The sequence below is a fragment of the Camelus ferus genome, chromosome 2, assembly GCF_009834535.1.
Source record: "Camelus ferus isolate YT-003-E chromosome 2, BCGSAC_Cfer_1.0, whole genome shotgun sequence".
NCBI classification, from domain to species: Eukaryota; Metazoa; Chordata; class Mammalia; order Artiodactyla; family Camelidae; genus Camelus; species Camelus ferus.
In genome coordinates, this window is record NC_045697.1 from 62,309,666 (window position 1) to 62,334,036 (window position 24,371).

Genomic DNA, 24,371 nt, shown 5'->3' on the forward strand with positions numbered 1-24,371 from the left:
ACTGTGGATTATTTGGGGAAAAGATTTTGAAAATTATTAATACACCTCCAATTCCAGCCAAATAAATGATTTCCTCGATACTTGATGTCTCAATAACAAACAAAGGCATAAAATGCTTTTTAAAACTTTATTTCAACATTAACTATGCTTACAAAAATCCACTCATGTTCGTTAACAGAATGCAATTTAAGTTTAACTTATCCTACATAATTTGGACCAAAAACTTGGTATATGATTTGCTTTAAAAAAAAATCTGCAATCTGGTTTATTTTTCATCTATTACAAATGTATATAAAAGATCCTCCATCAAATGCTGCTAAAGCAAACAACAAGAACCTTGAGAAATTAACCTTTGGTTTGTCTCTGAAAAATAACACATATTGCACTGTAAAAGTTTATAAAATTGGTGCAACAAAACATTGTTGTAATGTTTCAATGCCAGCTTACAAAGTTCAATAACTAATGGATGTTGACAAAGGTGGGGAGAGCCTACGTATATATGGGAAAATGTAAAAGCTATCTGATCTAGTTAATATTGCATGTAGATCCCAAATCTACTCAAACCAAGATTCAGATAATTTCTTAAATCTGTAATACTATCAGTCCAATTTATCTGCTGAAGTCAACAAGGAAACTCTGCAAAGTAGTTATTTTTCTGATTTGTGCAAAAAAGAAAATTAAATTTCTTCCCCAGTTTTTAGTCCAGAACTACAAGTATTTTTTCCATTGTCAGCATTCATGGGGTGACAGACAATGAGGTCCACTTCAATTTGTATTAGCACTCATATGCAAAACAGTCCCCAAAGTTAAAGGCCTCATGACTTAAAAATGACTCTAAAAAAATAAAATGGCCCTTCTTGCAAGACTAGAGAAAAAACATCCAGCCATACTTGTAAGAAACCTTAACAAAAAATGCAGCCCTTTGTGAATTACACCTCAATTTACAAAAAAAGAAAAAGAAAGAAAGAAAGAAAGAAAGAAAGAGAAAGAAAAGAAAAAAGCAACCCCTTAGAAGCAGCTCTGAAAAGAGGAAAAAATATAACTTAAAATATCTTGAAAATCAATGTGAATACAGGTTCAGGGGACAGTTAATAGAGATACATTTTTATAAGGCTACCTAGGATTAGGCTTATATTCTAAGTATTTCAACTTTCTCTCTAGTATTAAACATCAATTTACAAATAACATGTTCACTTTTCATTCTTTTATCAAAAGGGAAATTCTAGCTTCAACTCAGTGGAGGAGAAACTCAGGAAACAAAAAGTTTCAAACAGTCACACGCAAATACCACATTTTTTCAATTGGAAGAACTCCCAGCTAGACTAGAAGTTCATTTTACTAATATACTTTTCATTGAAACAATTTTTAATAAGTACAAATACATGGCATTAAGGTTCAGAACCTAATATAGGTCTGACAATCAAGTCCCTGTTTTCTGGAAGAAAGACCTCAAGTCCACTCAATTTCCAGTAACAATGTTTTCAGATAACTTTGCTAATTAGGGGTTTTAATTTCCTTCATATTTTTCTTTTTGGCATTCTAGTCTTAAATACTAGCTAAGAAAATTTGTCCAATTCCCCAGAAGTTGAATTTTTTCCTTTGGTAGCATGGAAGATCCACAAAAACCTCTTCTCTAAGCTTATTCCCAATCTCCAATTTGTACTTAACATGAATTTTTTCATATATATTGTAAAAGGTAACTTACATAAAATATACCAATGAACATTAAATGTAGTTGTTAAAAAGATTTAACTAGCCTTATAATTTAAGTTTTAAAACATAAATATGTTGCAGCTTGATCTGTTGACAATGATTGTCGGAGCCAAGAATTCACCTAGAATTCAGTATCATTTACAAATCTCCATTCACGCATACAAAACACACATAGTAACACACAACTTACTCCTCTTCTCTTGAGAGAATCTCCTGCTTCTTTAAATCTTTGGCCTCCCAATTTTTCCTCTCACATTAACAAATTTTCCACCCATACTTCATCAATGCTTTTCCTAATCTTTCATGTTATATTGATGAACTCTTGAAACCTGCCTCAGAGATTACGAGACCAAAAAATAAATGAAATATAAAGTCGTTATTTCAGAATAGAACATGGGAGTATCAGAATCAAGGTTCCCTACTGGGATCACACTTTATTTTACTGCAATGAGTAACTGCCAGCAAGGAAAAAACCTATGTTAGATTCTTTCACATTCTTTGGCAACTGACCAAAGAACCTACCAACACAGATTGGGAGTACACACTATTTCCACAAAGTGCCCCCATAGGAACACCAGAATAGCTGCAATGTATTGAGGCCTCACCTGGAGAAAAAGGCTGTCTGTCATGGGAACAGCCAGGAAACCCACTACTTGGTGGAGATCCCTGAGAAAGTGTGATTTTTTAAAAATCTGGACTGTACTTAAGTTTCACCAGCCTTTTTCATTGTACTCACAGAAGCAGCAGCTGGTCTACCAGCACTCATACTACCTTTCTCATCCTACGTTTTCTGTATAACTGCTATGGCTTTGGACTCACAAAATGATATTCTGTATAACTTGAAGGAGAAATTATGCCTCCTAATTTCAAATTTGCAATTTCCAAATATCATTTACAGCTCTGACATATAAACACCAACCATCTATTAAAAAAGGTTTTCTTCAAGGATATGACTTAACACTGTACAATTACGAAGGAGTTGTACCCAAAGCAGACCAAATAATTTTACTTATGGTTGCTATTTGAGATAAAAATCCATTCAATATAGAGCCTAGTGGTTTATTTACTGAAAAGTTCAAACTGAAAGCTGTGAATTCAATTCATCCATTTAAAATAAATTACTTATATGAAATACAGATTCTGGCATAGATATAAGATAATAAAATCAATATCTATGGACTGAACCTGCATATTTCATTTGCTCACAAATTTGCACACACTAAAAAAGACAATTGCAGCAAAGGAAAAAGAAAACTGCCCTTTTGCAAACAAGACTAAAAAGCATCCCTCCAAAGAGGAAAAAAGAAACATGCATATATATGTATAAAGTGTTACAATACAAATGCTATTTCTAGAAAAATTTAACTGCATAGGTTAAAAACAACAACAATGTGCAATATCTTAAGCCATTAAAGCACCAAAAAAAAAAAAAAAAAACCCACCAAAATCATTGTTTTTGTAACAATTAACATACACAAATAAAAACATTGATCAAAACTCAGGAAGTAAATACCTTGACTGACGTAATGTCCATTGCTGGGAGAATTTCTCTTCACTTTAAATGTCTCTTTTCATCACTAAAACAATTTTAAAGTGCTAACTTTATATAAAGCAGGGAAATTCTTCAAGTAATTTGCTTTTTAAGTATGCCAATTTGTATAGAGCTAGACAAGGAACTAAGAATAAACAAAAGTGAAAGAGGAAGATAGACATGGGGAAAAAACTGACAAGTTATATCTGGACAAAGCAATAGAATGCTCTATCCAGTATCACCTGGGCCTTCCTGGTTCAATTAAATGCATAAGCTAACAGATTTAGGTGTCTGCTGGTTTAACACACTGACTCCCTTGGATTTACTAAAATTTACACATCAATAGGTATACAGAGTCCTAAGGAAAAGAGTGCCACTTAAAAATCAAGATTGAACACTTATTAAAGCAATTTTAAAAACAAAAAGTTGTCTACAACTACAAATGAAGATAAAATGTCATAGACCTTACAAATTAAGAACTGAAGCCTTCTCCAAAGTTTAATTACTCCTGCCCTTGAGCTGCCTTTTCAAGGAAGTACACATTAACCAAATGGCGATTGAGGTGTTTGCTGTAATCTTTCTCCTTTCTAAAAGACCGATCACAGAAGATACAAACAAAATCTCCCTCAGTCACCTTGACTGCCGAGGCTTCCTTTGCATTCTTTCTACTAGCTTCTTGTGGAACTTGCCGAGCCCCATTCAATCCAGAATCATCACTATCCTCTGACAAATTGTCACTTAGGTCACTTCCGTCGTGACTATGGATGCCTTCGTCTTCATCCATTTCCTGAGACTCATTTACTGCCATGGTGACAGGAGGTGATGCCATAGCAGTTTTGGACACTGCCTCATGTTTCTCCAGTGGCAGAGGAAGAAGCGGTGGTGGAACTGGATCTTCAACTGCTGGGTCTCTGCCAGAGGGATTCTCTGTTTTGTTTTCCTCAGTGTCCACTTCCATTTCACAAAGCACAGTGTCAGCCTGATGTCCACCATCTGAAGTTTCACCCTCTGGCAAATTCAAGTTCTTTTCAGAGGATGAAATAGGGGCAGATTCCTTGGTAACAGCAGCAACACCAGCTAGACTCTTACCTGCATCTTCTGCTTCCACTTTTTGAAGAGGAGCTTCTTTATTTCCTTCGTCTGCAGTGAGTAATTTTTGGTCTTTTGACTCTTCTTCCTTTACGTTTTCCTTTGGCAGAGGTGGTGACGGTGCTAAGAGATCCTGTGTACCGGTGCTTTCCTTTAGAAGCGGCCTATCTGCAACAGGCACTAAGCCAACTTCAATAAGGACCTGCTCTTTCTGTGCCACTTCACCCTGCATGTTGGACTTTTCCTTCTTATTATCTTTTCGAGGAGACCTTTTGGGGATCGGCTCCGTGGGAGGAGGAGGCTCCATCTCAACAAGCCCCTTCTGAACAATCTCGACCTCAGCAGGCCCCATGGGAAGAGGAGGCTCCATGTGCACAGGCCCCTTCTGAACAACCTCGACCTCAGCAGGCCCCACGGGGGGAGTTGCTTCCGCCTGAACAGGCCCCACCTGAACAGGCCCCGCCTGAACAGATGCCATGGGAGGCGGAGGCTCTATCTGCGCAGGCCCCACCTGCACAGGCTCCATCTGAGAAGGCCTTCTCTGAACAGTCTCCCTTTGAGCAGACTTGCTGCTTTTTTTACATGATTTATTTTTCAGAGTCTTCTTTTTTGTACTTTTTTTCATACAAATATTTTGCTCTTTATTCTCATCTATTTTGCTGTCACCCTTCGGCACTTCCTGAATATTTCTTGACTTGCTTTCTGCCTTCTTTTTCTTTTTTGTCACAGGTTCCTCATCATTAACAGGATCTTGCAAGGAACGGGCTTCAGCTTCCATCTTCCTTTTGCTTTTCTTGGTTTTAAAGGTTTTTTCTGAGTTATTTCCTGTATGCATGTCCATTTCTTTAGTTTCTGTGGCTGATTTGCGAGTTCTGGTAGCCATGTGGGTTGAGGCACTACTGTAAGGCTTTTTCTCTTTTGAAACATTATCTTTTTTCTCCACTTTTACAGACCTCTCGTTTTTCTTCCCAGACACATCCCCCTTTACTTTCGTCTGCTCTTTTTCTGTTTTCTCATCAGTAATTTTGTTACCAGGCAAGTCAGCCTCTCGCTTTTTGGTTTTCTTTAGTTTCACTTTTGAGACATCCATTGTTTTATCAGGGCAAGTAGGATGCTTAGATTTGAAGTGATATTGCAGATTGCACTTCTTGGAAGCTGCATAGTCACATACAGGGCAATTGAACTGCCGTGGATTCACATGCAGCTCTACGTGTTTTTTGAAATTACTTCTATCTGCTGTTTTGTAGTCACAGTGTGGGCAGTTAAGAGGTTTAGGCCCATTGTGAACCTGTCTTGCATGGCGGGTTACTTCGTGTTGATTAGAGGCCACATAACTGCACTGGTCACACTTAAATGGCTTCTCACCTGAAGGTAAACAAGAGATGTTACAGAAGACATACATGAAGAAATGAATTCAAGATTTATTCAATTATACTTACAAGGAATTGGATACATGTAAAAAAACAAACAAAAAACCACAAAAACTACTTCTTGAAGACTTTATCATGCAATTTACATTCACCATATTTATTTGTATATCTTTTCTCTATCCCTTGACATTGATTCTCACACCAAATGGAGGAATAATTATCTCAGTTAATCCTCAGCTTCTAAAAAGGTCATCAAGCTAGGGTTCTCAAGTACTAGTAAAGAACACAGATTCATCAAGAAGTACACAACAATTATTGGCAAAGTTACTTGGGCTTCTGATGTTAAATTTTGGGGCAAGGATACTCGAAGAGAGAGACAATTTTTAATTTTTTATGTTTAGCTAAAACAAATGTATAATGGAATAGAATATAAAATTCCCATAATTTAAGATAAACCTTGACACTTCAAAAGAAATATCTTACATTCTAGGCTAAATACCTTTAGCTTCCATGTCAGTTTTAAAACAATCCTTTGGCCTCAGGAAGCAAATGGCTTTTTCTCTAAATTTAACTCATTCATCTGTCCATTGTGGCAAGAGCTGAGTCAAGTTTCACTCAGCAAACTTTTCCAATGACAGTCACTACTTTACAGCAAAAATACAGAGAAATCAGAAATCCGTTCTTGATTTTTTTCCCCACCTTCTTCTAAAGAATGGGCAAAGAAACTAAGTAAATGAAAAGGGGCATACAAATAGATATGGTATGTAAAATAAGCAAAGAAAGTCATAATCACAGGTACATACAAGACCAGAAGCCCCCAACCCCGAATTAAAGGTATAAGATTAACTCATTCTACCTGAATACATACCCATCTAGATCACACTCTAGTAAATATTACCAAATGGTATCCATACCCCACTGGTCCAACGGAATGCATAGCAGAAAAATGGAAATTGACATTTATGAAAATTCATCTCTCAAACATTCTCAAATTCATATCAAATCTTATTTTTTTCATAAAGCAATAATACTCAGACATTAAGTAAAACCATGTAGATGGTAAGCTTTACATGATTAGAAAATGTTTGATGATAAAATACTCTATCACAAAAACAGAAACTTACCTAGGTATGTCAGACTGAGTATGAAGCTAACTGGACAACCCTTTTCCACATTTGTCCACTGATTCATAAACAGAGGTTTCTAACAACATGCTACATTACTCTATACTTGGCTCTACCTTGTCCTCTCCATTGAATGATTTCAGTGGAGACAAACATTTTTGCTTAGCATATAGACACAGAATGGGGAAAAGATATGTGGCACAGATGTTAAGAACTTGTTCTACAGTAAGAATATTTAGGGCGGTGGGGGGCAAATATAGGCTCTGCAACTTACTATGAGATCTTCAGCAATCTACTGAAAACTCCTTTTATAAGGCTCGATTTCCTCATCTGTAAAATACTCTTAGGTGTTATGGGCTATAATCTAATCCACATACAGCACTTAGCATAGAGTGGATAGCCAACCAGTCACTATGCATTACCTGTAAGTCATCACTTTTGGAATCAACTGGTAATTTTCAATATGGGTAAACAAGAGGGACGATTTCATGTGTTCATCTTGCCTTACCATATTAACCCTACCTCTGAGTAAATAAATAACTGGTGAATGGAATTTATCTCTTTAGGAAAATATTTGTGCTCATAAAAGAATTATAATGAAAATGTTGCTATTTTAAAAGCCCTAATGAATAAGGGTATTTACAGAGCCAGCATCAAGCAAGGTGCAAGCCTCCACCTGTGAAATGGTCAGGAAATGGAAATTTACAGGACTCTTTAAACTTTGATGGCATCATTTACTTGCTTCATTCATCCTGCCTCCATTTTTGTTTTATTACCATTAAATCTTTCTTGCATTAGAAGATCTAGTCATCAAGTGTAGTTTATTAATACCTAGCTGAATATAATTTCTTTTGCCCTGAACCAGATCCAGCAATATTTACTAGTTTTTCATCTTTATAAATGTGGTCAGATGTCTATTTAATTCTTCCCAAATTAATTTATAGATGTAAGGCAAATTCAAAAAGGGAGTTTTACAAGCTTTATACATTCTCATCAAGAACAGCCCAGAAAGAAAAACATGGGAACTTATAAATTAAAAAGTAATGGGGGCCATACTACTCAGCAATAAACACCAAGTTCTGATAACATAGCAAGAGATAAATCTCAAAAACATTTTATAGAAGCATGTTTTAATGCTTTTTGACAGAAGTCAGAGTATCAGCTGGTGGGGAGACTATGAGAGTACTGACTAAAAAGGGTAAGAAGGGAACATTTCTGAGGGTGGTAGAAATGTTTCATATCTTCACCTAGGTGGTAGTCAAACATATATAAAGGAGAAAACATACATAAAGTCACTGACCTGTATACTTAAGATGTGTGCATTTTCATGTGTGCAAATTAAACTTAATAAAATGCTGTTTAAAAAATTATTCTGGGGGGGGAAGTACAGCTCAAATGGTAGAGCGCATGCTTAGTGTGCATGAGGTCCTGTGTTCAGTCCCCATGTACCTTCTCTAAAAATAAATAAGTAAACATTACCTCCCCACAAAATTAAAAAAAAAATTTATTCTAATATTCACAAAGACTCTCAAACCATAACATGTTTCAAATGACCCAACTATTATAATACTGCCTCCATAATAACCATCAAATATTTGGTGAAAGAAAATTTTTTTTTGCTGAAAAATATTTTTCTATCTTAAAAATAGTAGTCAACGGTGGAACTTGGCAAGTTGTTAATTTCCCTTAGCAAACATCCATTGTGCTCATAATGGGAAAATATTCAAAATGAACTCCTATGCTAGCAGGGTGGGAGAACTATCCAGTGTGATACCTACAAAGATATCATAATGGCAAACACAAACTGGATATATTTCTCCCACTACAAAATACTTCAGCCAGAATGAAACGGTAGCATATCTGCTGGGAATTGTGGATCATGTCAGGATCTCTAGGACTACCCAAGGGTCAAAATGAAATAATTATTCATTCAAGATCACCTATGCTAATACTGACTTTTTAACCTTGCCGCCTACATACCTTGACAATGGGGCTCAATTCTGGTTGGTGATGATCATGATTATTTCAGTCACTGGAGTAGATGAATTTCCCACTTGTTACAGTCCTGCATTTTACCTATTTTAAGTTAATAAACTGGGATCCTGGATTATCTATCATTCTTTAAAGTCTGGCTTTCGTGAATCAGTCCTCAGAAGCCCTATCAATTCTCAAGGGAACAAACCTAAATTTCAGGACCTGAGCAGCTAAGAAGGAACCCCTGAAACCCAGCAACTAAAACTTGGTTTTGTACTGTGTGGTGGGGGTGGAACAGTCGGGTAGGGGAGTGTAAGACGGTAGGAGTTACTCAGAAAAGATGAACCGTGGTCAGTTTCTCTTAGTCATGGAAATTGCTGAAGATCTGATGACAATTAAAAACTCTCCTCCCAGAAAAAATGCACATACACATTTATATTCAGTTTTAGAGGTTCCACCAATGGAATCCATGCTTAAGAATCTCCATTTAAATACAGCACTACAGTAGTAGAACATTAATTTTTAACTCCAATTTCAAAATTATATTACAAATAAACCATTAATAAGCTCCCAGCTCCAAATCTAGAACTTTCTTATGATGGTAGCTTACTGAAAAATGATAGGAAAGTTCCATTTCTTACCAACCTGAATGAGTACGCATATGTCTGGTTAGATGAGTCTTCTGGGAACTAGAGTAAGGACAAAGTTCACATTTATATGGGCGTTCTCCTGCAAAAATATAATGATTAGTATTCATATATCATATGCCAGTGATTTTTGGCAAAAATGTCATCTTTTAAAGTAGGTTTTGTAAAATATGAAAACCGATATATGTATGTATATGCATGACTGGGACATTGTGCTATACATCAGAGACTGACGTTGTAATTGACTGTACTCCAATAAAATCAATCAATCAATCAACCAACCAATCAGTTAAGGAGGGGAAAAAAAAAGTAGGATTTGTGAGACACAGATAACTAACTTATGGTTACCACAGGGGAAGGGGGTGGGAATGGATAAACTGGGAGTTCAGGATTTGCAGATACTACTATATATAAAATAAATAAACGAGTGTATACTGTATAGCGCAGGGAACTATATTCAATATCTTGTAGTAACCTATAATGAAAAAGAACATGAAAACAAATATATGTATGTATATGCATGACTGAAACACTATACTGTACACCAGAAATTAACACAACATTGCAAACTAACTGTACTCCAATTTAAAAAAAAGAATGCAAGGAAAAAAAATAAGTTCGATTTGTGAACTGGTATAATATTAAAACAACAAAATGAAAAATCTTTTGATTGAAGACTCAGATGAAAATCCTCACTCTCCCACCATGATAATGACCTAAAAAAAGTGATTTGGAACTTTCAATCTTAGTTGTATGCGATCTTGGGCACACTGTTGCAGGCTTTCAAGCCTAAAGTTTTCCTCTCAGTGTACACTTACCCTGTTTTCCTCAATAAATTATAAATTATTCTGAAGATTAGCATAGAAGAAAGCACTTAACAGCACTCGATAAAAGAACATAAGAAATCCACTAAGCAAATCTTACAGTAGGCTACCACCTAAGTGAGAAATGAGAAACATGTGATTGCTACTGATGATCATTTCTTTTCTCTGCTCTTCAGCACTCGGTGAATTTTTCTGTAAATACAATTTTCAGAACTATCATTTAATCAAAGTACTGTCCTATACACCACCAAATTTTTTAAAGTGTTAAAAAAAATCACAAATAGGTAATAATACTAGGGGAAAAACCTTTTTATAAAGTATTAAGACCAAATAAGTCTAAGACTAAAAAGTGAAATGACATACATACAATCAATATTAGATACGTAAGTCATAAACTTATTGTGGAATTATCAATCTTAAAATAATGTGGAGAAAAAGTTAACTAATGGATGATACAGTATATAAAATAAGCCATTAAAATTAGTCACCTAGACTGTACTTAGATGAAAATTAACCACTGTAACAAAAAAAATTTAAGAAATAGCAAAAAGTAGAGTTCCTGTTTAAAAAAAACCTTTTCCATAAAAAGTTGGAACTAGACATCAAAACAGAAACTTGCCCAGTTTTCTTTTCTTTTTATTTTCATTCTAGAAATGTTCTTAAGTCAACAAATTTAGGTTTAGTGCTGAAAGCATTTTTAGTTTTTTGGGAAAAATTTTACATTGTTCAGTGACTCAACAATTTTGAATTATCAAAATAGAACACCAAAAAAATTAAAATTTAATAAGACAAAGGAAATGGATGGCTGGTAATATTCTTTATGTTGATTTGCATGGTGATTACAAACACATATATTTATAATAATTCTTCAACTATACTTCAATCAAAAAAATTCATCAAAGTGTACACATAAAAGTCACACATCTTACCATATGTCATAGTTACTATCTGAGAGCTCTACAGATTACAGCCAATTCTAAATTAGGCCCCAAGGTTTTCAAAAACCTGTTAAGGGAATATGAAGTACTTATGACTAAAGTATATACGGTATCCGACATTTGGTTTAAGATATTATAGGTTAGGTTAATTTAATCTAACAGTTTGCTTTAATTAATCTGTTAAATGATTAATGGTATAGGATTCCCAAGTAACTTTCATTTTTTATGCCACGTAATTTTGAAGTGTTTAAACTTTTTTACTTTTGAAATAAAATGGTTTCAAAGTCTAGAGACAATTCAATCACAGGTTACAACAAATTCCAAACAGACTGCAAATGACTAGAGTTTAAAGCTTTATATTACACAGAAGCCATCTGCTGGGGCTTAGAATCCTGTTGAAAATATCTTTCTTGTAATGGAATTTCATCTGCAAGTTTTATTGTTTATGTCTACCATTTAAATAAAGCAACATCAATTCCCCTCCTCACTATGACCCACTTAGCCTGGGGTTCAGTCCCACAGAATGATTAACTCCTGCAAAAGGGAACCTGATGTAAACAGCATCCCACAGCCCCCTTTCACCTGTGATGCAAAAAATACACTACTACATTACCCTACCCATTTTGTTCAGACCAGTAATCAAAGGTATCAATTCGTAACAGGAAAATGTACTGTAAATAAGAAAATTACCTATAAATAGCTACCAATGTTTCTTTTAAATAAGGAGATTCCTGAATTGTAAAGATCTGAAAGTCAATTTAAAAGGAAATAATTAAGGGCTGATGGGAAGAAAAGGGAATGACCACTGATGGGGTTCCTTCTTGGGGTGAGGATGTCCTAAAACTGATTGGGGTGTTGGCTGCATAATTCTGTGAAAATACTAAAACCAATGCATTCCAACTTTAAATGGATGAATTCTGTCGTAGTGGAGTACATCTTAATAAAGTTATTATGTTTAAAAAATGAATTCTCAAATGTGACAAAATACTGATAACTTAAGTATAGGTGATGGGTACCCATGGGTGCAGTGGGGCATTCTGTTTACTTCTGAAGTGTTTGAAATTTCTCACATTTTTAAGATTGTTCCATTTTTTGAATAGAGTACACTTATAAAGGAGAAAGGTCCTCTTACCTGTATGAGTTCGAACATGCTGAACATAATTGTTTTTTCTGTCTGAAAAATAGTTGCATTTTCCACATGTGTACACTTTCCTTGGAAAATGGTTTCTCAAGTGTTTCCTCCAGTGATATTCGCTTACTGTGGTGTACGTGCAAATGATGCACTTGTAGACTCGCTCATTATCCCCGGCTCTGGTGTGGTGTTTCAGGTGAGCGGTATAGTGATCATATCGATTGGTATTGTAGCCGCAGCGGTCACAGCGGATGGGGCCCTTGGAGAAATCTCCCTCTTCTGCAGTGGAAGAGCTGGATTCCCTGCCTTTTGCTTGTTTCTCTGCACTTTCTTCCACAAAAAATTTCTTGGCACTATGAACTCGGATGTGATGCACAAACTGTTCTTCAGATTCTGCTTCATATTGGCATGGTTTACAGCGAAAAGGTTTGGTCTTCAAGTTCTTGCATTTGTCCTCTGCTACAGGTGCTTCCGGAGGAAGATCTTTATTTGAGCTGTATGTTTCTGGGGCAGCTGACACCTCAAACACAGGCTGTGGCTCCACAACACCGAGTTCCAAACTTTCCAGTTCCATGTTTTCCAGTCCATTGTGCTCGCCTTTTGCTTCAGGAGACTCCTCAAGTCCTTCTCCATCACTATCTGAAAAATTATTATCCCCAACAGGCATCAATTCTGCCATCTGTCTTTCTTCGCCAACCAGGTAATCACAGCAACTGCCATTTACTTCCCCAGTTAGGGCCACATTTGCCAACATGATGAGCTGAGGCGCAGCCAGTTCTGCTCTGGAGAGATCAGGCAAGTCGTACATGTCGTTAGGCAAGGCCATGCCGATGCTACCACTGCTGGGGAACAGCCCTCCTCCTCCGGAAGATTGTCCCATTACCTGGGTGGCCATAACTGTGTTCTGCATTCAAAGCAAAACAAAAAAACACAAAAGCACCACTTTAAATACAACTTTTACTGGTCTAAAACCAAATCATCACTGTAATTCTTTGTAACTTAAATACATTTTCAGATATAATCTTTAAACTCAATCAGCTTCATTACTGAAAATAAGCCTTTAAAATATATTTTAATTCTAAATTCTCTTTACTGCTGTCATGGAGAAAATTTCTATAACCTCTACAAAAAATTCTATTAATTGTTCAACACAATTCATCTACCAACTAGGTCTACTACTGGCGTGCCTTCCCTCGAACACTTTTCATTTTTCCGATGGAAAAATATAAGTAACCTTCATTATTAGTGTTAATTAAAATTATATTTTACATTCTATGCATGAATAGTAAACTGCTGTCCTCTCAACTCCTCTTTCAGCAGTTTCCTAGTCTGAATCAAAAAAGGGAGAAATCCAAAAGCCATCTATGCATTTATTAAGTACAGTGAAAGCAGAAGCCTATCATCTTTGGTCAGTGAACTGAAGTTCATATGAACTCAATTAACTCCAAAAGAATAAACTACAGCTGACCCTTGAACAACAGGGTTAGGAACACCAACCACCACTGAAGTCAAAAATCCACCTGTAACTTTTGACTCCACAAAAACTAGACTACCAATAGCCTCTTATTAACCAGAAGCCTTATGGATAACATAAACAGTCAATTAACACAAATTATGTATGTTACATGTATTATATACTAAAAAATGAAAATGTTATTAAGAAAATCATAAGGAATAGAAATACATTTCCAGTATTGTATTTATCAATACTTCACCTTTACATTCTCTATGTACAAGATCAACAGCATCTGTCAGTACCTTTGTTAATGTATTTTGTGATACAAAATTCTGGACATGTGACATGTATTACTAACACTAGGCATCAAAAATGAAAAGATAATGTGAAGAAGGAATTCATATTTATCTCCAAATATAAATTAATGCATTGATCACAAAGCAGCAGCAATAGGATTGTTTTATGGTAGTCTACTGTAATTGATACAACTGCTGCATAGTAGTCTAGCCTATATGCAAATAAATGAATCATAAAATGTTTATGGCATTCAGTAGCACAGTCATATTCATAATACAGTATTGGAAACAAAGATAAAACATTTTAAAAACCTCATATAAGTGATGATAGCTGATATGCCATTTCTCAAATTACAAATTATAAAACAGAATATTCATATTAAATATCACTTACCTTAATCCTATATAGAATAAAAGTCTTGCACATAATGTTCTACACAATGAATACTTAGGTAATGAGAATGAATATTCAATGATGTCTCCCACCTGTTGCCGTACAATTACTAGATTTTCACAAGAAGACAAACACAACAAATAAGTTTATTGACTGTGTGCCAAGATCATTTACTATTCATTAAGTGTGAGTAGATCATCATAAAGGTCTTCATCCTTGTTGTCTTCAATTGAGTAGGCTGAGGGGTAGGGGGAAGAGGTTGGTCTTGCTGAGTCAGGGGTGACAGAAGTGGAAGAGGTGGAGGAAGTGGAAGGAGAGGCAGGAACTCAGTATAGCTTGAGAGAAATATATCTTCAAATTTGTCTGACTTTTTTGCTTTTTCACTTATCTAAAAATGCTTCTATATGGTACCATTCCTTCTTCCACCACTGGCTTTAGTTTCAGTGTCTTTATCAAATAAGAGCCCATGTCTTAAAAGAAATCAAAAGTAGTCTTCAATAATCAGAACCCTTCTGCCAGACTTATGTCAGTCTGATGTCAACTGGTTTTCTGGCATACTTCTTCCATGTCTTGTTCTTCATAGTCTGGCACTGGTTTGGAAGCACTCATCTCTAAGTCAACTTCTGTTAAGTTCTCTGGTATGTACAAGGGAATCCCCATAAGGCTCTCAGCTGATTTCTCTACACAAACAACACAGGCCAGAAGGGAGTGGCAAGATACATTCAAAGTCCTGAATGAAAAAAAGATGCAGCCTAGGATACTCTATCCAGCAAGGCTATCCTTTAGAATAGAAGGAGAGATAAAGAACTTCACAGACAAGCAAAAACTAAGAGTTTAGCAACACTAAACCCATGCTAAAAGAAATACTGACAGGTCTACTCTAAATAGAAAAGAAGCAGGATGCTACAAAAATGAGAAACTCATAACTGGAAAGGAGATAACTGCCATGAATTACAAAAAGAATAAAGACAAAATTGTAAAAGAAGACTCCCATTAAGAGTGGGAGAGGGAAGCAAGGAAAGCCATTGTGGAAAACAGTATGGAGATTCCTCAAAAGACTAGGAATAGACTTACCTTATGACCCAAGAATCCCACTCCTGGGCATAAATCCAGAAGGAACCCCACTTCAAAATGACACCTGTACCCCAATGTTCATAGCAGCACTATTTACAATAGCCAAGACTTGGAAACAGCTTAAATGTCCATCAACAGATGACTGAGTAAAGAAGATGTGGTATATTTATATGATGGAATACTATTCAGCCATAAAAACCGACAACATAACGCCATTTGCAGCAACATGGATGTTCCTGGAGAATGTCATTCTAAGTGAAGTAAGCCAGAAAGAGAAAGAAAAATACCATTTGAGATCACTCATATGAGGAATCTAAAAACAAAACATAACAAAACAAAACATAAATACAAAACAAAAACAGATTCATAGACATAGAATACAAACTTGTGGTTGCCAAGGGGGCGAGGGGTGGGAAGGGACAGACTAGGATTTTAAAATGCAGAATAGATAAACATGATTATACTGTATAGCACAGGGAAATATAAACAAGATCTTGTGGTAGCTCATAGCGAAAAAAAAAGGTGACAATGAATATATATATTTTCATATATAACTGAAAAATTGTGCTCTACGCTGGAATTTGATACAACATTGTAAAATGACTATTATTCAAATAAAAAATGTTAAAAAAATAAAAAAAAAACACACGAAAGCACTGAATGTATAAAAAAAAATAAAATTTCTCTGGTATGGTGTCTACTAGCTCTTGAATTTTCCAAGATCTGTATCTTGAAGCCCTTCACTCCCCACCTTTTTGCCACATCCACAATCTCTTTCATGATTTCCTTGATTGTCTCTGTTATAAATCCCATGACGTCATGCACAACATCAGCACACAGTTTTCTCCAGCAGGAATTCATTGTTTTAAGGCTTGATGGCTTTCACAGCATTTTTTATCACAATGATGATACCTTCAATGGTGTAATTCTTACAGACTTTTATGATGTACTATTGGGTTTTGCTTCCATAGTGTTGATAAACTTTTCCATAGAGTACTATGTGTGACAACCCTTAAAAGTCTTTATGAAGCCCTGATCTAGATGCTGAAAAGATGTGTGCCACACCTTCGATGTTGAACTCATGGGGAAGGGGTGGCCAGGGGCACTGTCCAATATGAAACAACTTAAAAAGGCGATCCGTTACTGCAAGTTATGTCATGATTGAGGACAAATCATCAATGGTACCAGTCCAGAAGAGTATTTTTATTGCACAGTACTTTCTGTTGTACAACCAAAAGACTAGAAACTAGAATATATCTTTTTCCCTTTAAGGCTAGAGGGGATTAGCAATTTTATAGGTAAGGGCAGTTCTGATCAAAACCTCAATTTGCACAAAACAGTTACCCTTAAAGCAGCCTTAAATCCGGATGCTTGCAACTCTTCCTTACTAATGAATGACCTTTGTGACAATTTTTTCTAGAATAGGGCACATTTTTCTGCATTAAAAATCTGTTTAGGCAAGACAGACTTCTAGTCAATAATTTTGTTAATGACATCTGGGAACTCAAAGCAGATTCCATTATCTTGATATTTTTTAAGGCAAAACTCTTTCTAGAATTACCAAACCACCCTCTGCTGGTATTAAATTCTCAAGATTTAGATCCTTCACCTTCCTTTCACTTTAAGTAATCATAAAATAACTTCACTTTTTTTTTTCTATAGGTATAATTTTCTTATAGTCATCCTAAACTCACATAAAAGATGTATTTTTCAAAACAAGAGGGAAAAAAAGTATTTAGCAAAAAGTGCAAGGCTTTAGTGTCTCCTAGAAAAACTGCAGAGATAACTTCACAAATTTCCTTTTCTTTTTTAACAATGATCTTCATACTGGAATCATTTATCTTGAAATGATGGGCAACCAAAACTGCAGAACTAAATCTATGGTATATATCAAACAATTCAACTTTTTCTTATTAAGTCATGACTTTTCTCTGCTTCTCAGGAGCAATTCCAGCATCACTAGTGGCACTTCCTATGGGTCCCATGGTATTATTCAAGATATCTGGTATTGTACTAAACATGATGAACACTCAGGTATGGCACTGGTATTGCACTCAAACGAGATGAACTGCAAGATGACTTTTCAAGCACAATACACAATTTACTGGAAAGACCAACTGCTCACACGGAAATGACTAGACTCACAGGGTGTTTTAAGTGGATACTTGGAACACTTGAGCTCACCAAAATAGGAGGTGGCTATGAAATTATTACAGTAGTACTGTATGGACTACAATTAATTGTATGCAGTTATGAGTTAATATTGCATCTTTACATTTGTTCACGTTTCTCTGGACTGGGAATGGTGCCATGTATAGTGTGTGTGTGTATAAGTTTTGATAAATTTTAACTTCTTATTAGATTTCTGTATATATTATGGCAGTAAATGATAAAATACACCAATACCTACATATATTTTAGGCATTCATGGGTACCCTTTTCTTATTTTTTCGATATTTCTAGGCTATGTGCTGTCATCTGGAAATTTTTTCAACATGCTGCAAATCTCCAAAAATTTTTCCAATATATTTATTGAAAAAAAAATCCAGGTATAAGTGGACCCCAAAAGTTCAAACTCCTGTTGTTCAAGGGTCCACTGTGCTTTGAAAACTTACCACTTAGTTTCTTGTTTTTTTGATGACAATCTGTTTAAAAATGAAAATTATGGGCCTTTTTTCCTGTGAAAAGGCAAGTTGGTATATTCAAAACTTCACACATGTAAATAAAGAAACTTTCAAACCCTATAATAAAGTAACTGGTCAACTCATCTCCACAATCAGCAACTTTTTGCACTGTACTTGACTTGGCCCAATTGCCTAGTGGCCATTACAAGAGCACCTTGAAAACATGTTGGACTTTTTTATAAACTGCCTTAGCCACTTTACTTTCAATCTAAAAGATGTTATTCTCTAATTAGATCTTCTCTTGCAAATTGGAAAAAAGCAAAACAAGTGGTAAGGACTAAAAAAAATTACGTTAAACCCAAAAACGTAATCCGTTTCACCCGACTGCATAAACTCAAGCCGGTTGAGTTTATGTACCAACAAAGTTGGAATCAAATGCCATTACACAAAGCAAAAGCTGTCCAAGGGCTTAACATAACAGCTAGTCTACTTACTCAAACATCTACTTTCTTCTTACTCCCCAAACCCTACCAACCCTAAAGGAATTTGCACGTTGGTCAGGAAGACCGTCCAAGCACAACCCGGAAACCCAACATGTTGCACGAATTCCTACGTGCTGCTGCCACCAGCGCCTGCTTCGGCGGCGGCATTCCGGACTGAAATAGGCATTCGGCCATTTTCTCAAAATACGTACCAAACACAAAGCAGCTCTCTGCAAACTCGGGCGCTCTCGCTTCCTCTCGGCTCGCCTCACTCACTGCCACACAGTGACAACCCAACTCGTCGAGTTCCCCAACTCTCGTCCTGAAGCTTTTCTTGGGCTACCCAACACTAAAGAAGGCAAGGTGGGCAAACTCGGGGCGCCGCTGGGCCAGACCCAGTCTTCCCCAGTCCAGGCTGCCCCCTCTCGGCCCAAGAGCCCGAGTCCGGGAAGACGGAGGAAAGTTACCGCGTCGCGCCGTCCCGGCTCCTCACCGGCGCTGGGCTCGCCCTCAGCAGAGGGCCGGGGAGCCTCCGCGGGCGCCCTCCCGAGGCTCCGGGCCCCGAGCGCCTGAGGGGGCCCCAAGCGCGCCGGCCGCCCCCCGCGCCCCGGAAGTTTGCGGGCTCACTCCCCAACGGCGCCCCGCGGGACGCACGCCCTGGCCTCTCCGTCCCCGCCCGCGAAGTGGCCCGGCGCCGAGGACCTGGCCGGGCGGGCGGCCGGAGCGTAGAAATCGCTGTCCAGCCCCATTGGTGGAACTGCCCGGGCCCCGGGCTGACTCAACCCGCCCCGCCGCACTCAACGGCGCCTTCCGGCGAAAGGGAGAGGCCGGAGGGAGGGGGACGGGAGGGCCGCCGGCAGGCGAGGGGCTGCGGCGGGACCTGGAGCAGGAGGACAACGAGAGGAAGTTTCAGTACTAGGGCCCCAAGCAGCTCCGCTCCTCGCCACAGGACCCAACTCCGAGGGATGCCCGGGCCCGCGCGGAGGCGGCGGCCGGGCCTTAGCTGGGGAGGGGGTCCTGGCGCCGAGTGGCTCCCCACGGACGCCCCCGGCCCAACCCCCGGGCCGCGGCGGTGTAACCCGATCTCGCGCGGTTGCTCGCCCCCGTCAGCCCGGGCCGCCGCCGCCGCCGAAGCCATAGTATCTGCAAATCAGCCCTGGACAGCGCCTCGCTCCGCGTCCTTCCGCGCCCTCTCCCTCCCCCTCCCGCTGCCGCCACCGCCGCCCGGACGGCTCTCCCCTTCCCTCCCTGCCACCGTCCTCAGACCGCGTCGCACTTACCGGCCTTCCCTGACGAGGAGGGGTAACGACCCGGCGTCGCAGCTCCTTCTCCGACTACTTTTCTTTGTTGCTGGAGTTTCGGGGGAGGGGAGAGGAAGAGTGGAAAAGTTGGACGCTGGGGCCGTCGAGGCCCGCGAAGACGCAGGAGTGGGTCTGCACAGAGTATTCAGGCTACCGGTTCTCGCCTGGCCGCCGCCGTCGGGGTCTGGGGTCAGGGGCCTCGGCGGCGCTTGCTGGGCCGCTGCGCCGCGAGCTCCCCGGAGCCGCACATTCCAGCACAGGAGGCTACGCCGCGCACCCGGCCGGCGCCGCCGCCGCCGCCGCCGCCGCCCGCGGGACACGCCCCCTCGCCGCCCGCGCGCGCCCGCGGGACACGCCCCCTCCGCCGCTGGCGCGCGTGGCCTCCTGGCCTGGCCCGGCCCGCCCTCCCCTCCCCGCCCCGCCCCTGGGCGAAGGGGTTTCTTCTGGGCCCTAGCTGGAATGGAGGCGCGCTTAATCCGCCCGGCCCCTGACTCTGGCCCTTAAGTCAAAAAAGAAGCGAGCCTCGCACCCTTTCTTGATTTCCTTTATAAACAAATGCCAGAAATGTTACCCCCCAGCTTTGGCGTGCATGCTGGGAATAAAGCTGTTAAAAAAACATACAGGCTTTAACACCCGCCGTTTCAAGTCTAAAGCTCGCGAAAATACCTTTCAGAATCTCTTAAAGCCTCCAAGAGAGAGCCACACTTAACTAATTAAGCTTCGTTTCAACCTTATATATTTAATAAATACCTTCCAAATTTTGACAGTAAGGGAGAGAAACAGAATCAGTTACTGGGTTGTGAGAAGAAAATGTTTCGGGAAGGTTGTGGACCCAAAATTGTTGAGAGAGGGGACAAGTCCCTAGAAGTGGCCGTAGCGGGTCAATGTTGAGCCTTCAGAGTAAGATTTCAGTGGAGCAATAACCTTCAGATAAAAGGGGGTAAAGAGGGTTGTGAGGACTTGGAGGCTCTTCACGACTTATCGGAAATCTGGCTTACAGATTTATAAAGTGGGGTCACCATGCATGCTACGTGGTACACAGTAGTATGCTAGAGAGAGAGGGTGAAAGAGAAGGTAGTTTCATGCATCCTTTTCCTTCTTTTTGTACCAGAAGTGCTTGGATATCTTAAATCGTAGCTGTCCTCAGACGTTTTATGGCTCCTTTAAACCCCTTAGTGTGACATTCAAGGCCCTGACTAACCAGATTTAAGGTAAATTGGACTATCACTAGTATTATAATAGAAGTAGCAGCAAGCACTTTGGGGGTTAGAGTAGGGAGAGCTTCTAAAAGAATCTAAAAACTTGTCACCATACGTGATTATCCACTCTGGCTTTGAGAATTAGAATTTCAACAGGTGGAAAATAGGTGAGGGAACATTATACACAGTGAAAACAGCAAGCTCAAAAACCTACCTGAGACTACCCTATCTCCTCCTCCAGCTCCCCCAGTTCCATCTCTCTCAAGTGCCTTCACTTTTTTCTCCTATGAGAAAGCTTCCAGACTGTACTTTCCTGCTCTACTCCTCAGTAGACCTGTTTCCCTAAATCTGGACAATATATTATCATATATATTAATGCAGTGTCAGATACAAGATGTAATGAAGGCCCTAAGGTGCTTAACCCCATCAAAGGTTTTAATATCAAATGCAAGCTCTCCCCATAAATCAAACTTAAGAAGTATTCGTTTTCATTGATCCCAAGAGAAAAAAAAAAGAAAGGCAGAAAGGAAGGGTAAAAGAAAAAGAGAGAGAGAGAGAGAATGGTGGGGTTGGGAAAGAAAGAATGAAAGGCAGGAAGGAAGGAAAGAAGGAAGAAAATTTTCATAGGCCTGGTACAAACTTTTCTACATTTTTTCTCTTTTTTAAATTCATTTTTTTCTAATTTCTTTTTTTTTTAAACTAAACTCCAATTTGAGGCTGCATAGCTTTTTAAGATGCTATAGCCCAGGGAACAATTCTAGCCTCTATCAAAGACCTCAAAAACAAAAAACAAAAAACAAAAAACCTTTCCTTTTTCATGTCCAATAAAGCAAAAATGAAATGTCTCTTTTTAAACTTACTAAATGTCCTTCAATTACTCAGTCTGACTGCTTACTGGAAATGTTTTATTAATTGTGAATTTATTCCCACATACTGTGATGTAAATAGATGAATAGTGAATCAGCAGCTGAATTCATTTAAAATTAGCAGAGGCCCTTCTTCAAGAGATGGCATACTCAAAGTAACCCAAATTATCATGACATGAAGACCACAGGTCAAATTTAAGGCCAAATCACAAATTGATAGAAACTTTCCTTGGGAGAAGCTGGTGCTATGAACTTGAATTCTTAATTGTTTTTCAAGGGGCAGAATTTTACTTTGCTGGGTCCAAAATTTAAGATCTTCTGCAAAGTAAAGACTTTGAAATGTGACTGAGCTATGGTCTTTTAGTTCTAAGCCTATGGATTCTTTCCCACAAATTGAATTAATCATTTAAAAAATTTTAATTATTGCATGTTCTTAGTAATATTTTTTCTCTAGAGATTTATTTCAAAAGTTTGGTTAAGTATTGTTTCTGAACTTCTATAAGCTTTTTATTCCTAATTATTATTCACTTTTAAAAAAAGCTCATTTTGACAGAACCCACATTAATGTTACACTGAAGTTCAGTAATCTGCTTTCAATGTTACATCTTACTCAAGGTTAGTATTTATTAAAAGTTAGGGTACACATGTCTCTATCTTGATGTTAAAAGCTTTTCTTTCTACTCTAGCTTTCACCAGCCAAAGATACAAGATTGGACTATTTGGGGCCTTTCTCCCATATTCCTTACATTTCCAGTAGTACCTGTTACTGCTTGCACCTCCAGGAATCTCTTCCTGATATAACCAATCCTGTAGGAATTGAACTCTGGCTCTGAAATTCTTGTTCTCTGAGTCAGCACAATTTCTATTTCTCATTTAGTAAACAGTGAACTTACAACATAACTTAAAATAGTGCTTTCTGCTCTCTACGACCTTATTCTGAAACTTTTGGTGAAAGTAAAAAAAAAAAAAAAAAAAAAAACAAATGTAGTGATAGACTAGAAAGTGCACTGTCCAGGTAGGCTAGAGAACTGTTTCTCCTACCCTCTGTTGCTTTGAGAAATCACTTCTCTTGAGTTTTGTATGGAAAATGAAGAAGTTGAATAGTGATACCTCAAATTTTCAGCAGCTTAGAAATCTAGGGTGCATTTTATTCTGTTACATTTTGAATCTTGTACAAGTACTTCCTACAACAGTTGTATATCTTTCAGTTCAATATACCTGGAGCCCCAGTATCTTCTCTGTAGCTTCTTTTGCCCTCAGTGGGGAGATCCACCAGGAGGCCTTGAGCCCCACTGGCTTCAAGACTGATGGTGTCTGAAGATAGGGATTTAAGACCCCAGTCCAGTTCTGTTGATGGCAGCTTTGTCTACCCTGCTGCCAGTTGGGCCCTGACCTTTTGCCCTGGTTCAGGAACTGGAACACAGTGTTTTATCACTGACAGTGTCTGCAGCTTGAGCCACAGAGGTGCTTCTAAATGCTGAGAGAAGGGAGGGAGGCAAGCCAGGGAGCCCCAGAATGAGCTGGGCTTCCTCCTGCCTTCTCACAGAGCCCACTTTGTTGGCTCTTTGAACCACTTTGAACCACTTTCCCCTTGTTCCTTTTCCCTTCACCTCACTGGCCTCCTTGAACCCTGGCTACTCTTCCAACTCAGGTCACTTGTTCTGCTTCCTGTTCCTTTTCTGAAAGACTATCCAGTACCTCTCTGTTCATGCTGCTCATCTCCTCCCCTCCTTGGATCAGAGGTCACCTTCTCAGGGGCCACACTCTAGAATTTCAGCCTCTTCCCTTTACATCCAATCCTATGGTCCTTCCCTGCTTTGTTTTTCTTGCTACCATTTATCCCGAACAAACATGCCATATATTTTATTTATTTATCCTTTTATTGTTTACCTTTCCTTACTAGAACCAAGCTCTGGAAAGGCAGAGAATTTGGTCTTTATCTCCAGTGTCTATAACATGGTAGTTGCTCAACATATGTGTGTTAATTCACAGGATCCTAGCTTGGTATCAGTCTATCAGAGTGGGGCCCTCCATACCCTTATCAGTATCCCCAGTTCAGTCCCCATCATAGACTTCCCTCATGATCAATGCTGGTCTGCCTCTTTGAATGGCCCCTAAAAATATCTCCTTTTCAATAACTATTCATTGAATGGATAAATAAATGCTCCCAGATCACAGGTCCCTAACTGCTGCCTTCCTGTTGAAAATCTCACTTCCTGCTCTTCTGCATATTATATTCCTAACACACTCCTAGTTCCACACACCAATATCTCCTTGGATTTTCCTTGGTGGAGTTTTACTGTCTGGGCCTTAGGGGTCTCTCCATTTTCCCCTGTT

General features: G+C 38.7%; 2 protein-coding genes across 4 annotated transcripts in view; one reads left to right on the forward strand and one right to left on the reverse strand.

The window, feature by feature from the left end:
- The window catches only part of LOC102506835 (nitric oxide-associated protein 1), a 34,781-nt gene extending 21,843 nt beyond the window's left edge, over window positions 1-12,938 (forward strand). Inside the window, exon 8 of the transcript XR_004312558.1 lies at window positions 12,808-12,938. The gene's annotated coding sequence lies outside the window, so the exon portion shown is untranslated. The remainder of the gene's footprint in view (window positions 1-12,807) is intronic.
- On the reverse strand, window positions 114-20,087 carry LOC102506327 (RE1-silencing transcription factor). 3 transcript variants are annotated; one of them, XM_032459578.1, is made up of 5 exons: window positions 19,136-19,428; window positions 18,881-19,017; window positions 12,343-13,246; window positions 9,447-9,530; window positions 114-5,698 (listed from the first exon to the last, which is right to left on the reverse strand). In XM_032459578.1, exons 3-5 carry the CDS (start codon window positions 13,235-13,237, stop codon window positions 3,747-3,749), a joined length of 2,931 nt encoding a protein of 976 aa, XP_032315469.1. In that variant the 5' UTR covers window positions 13,238-13,246; window positions 18,881-19,017; window positions 19,136-19,428; the 3' UTR covers window positions 114-3,746. The 3 variants fall into 3 exon arrangements, with proteins under 3 accessions (XP_032315469.1, XP_032315465.1, XP_006189405.3); XM_032459574.1 differs by lacking the exons at window positions 18,881-19,017; window positions 19,136-19,428 and adding an exon at window positions 19,949-20,087; XM_006189343.3 differs by lacking the exons at window positions 18,881-19,017; window positions 19,136-19,428 and having other exon boundaries at window positions 12,343-13,286.
- Window positions 20,088-24,371: the final 4,284 nt, after the last annotated feature.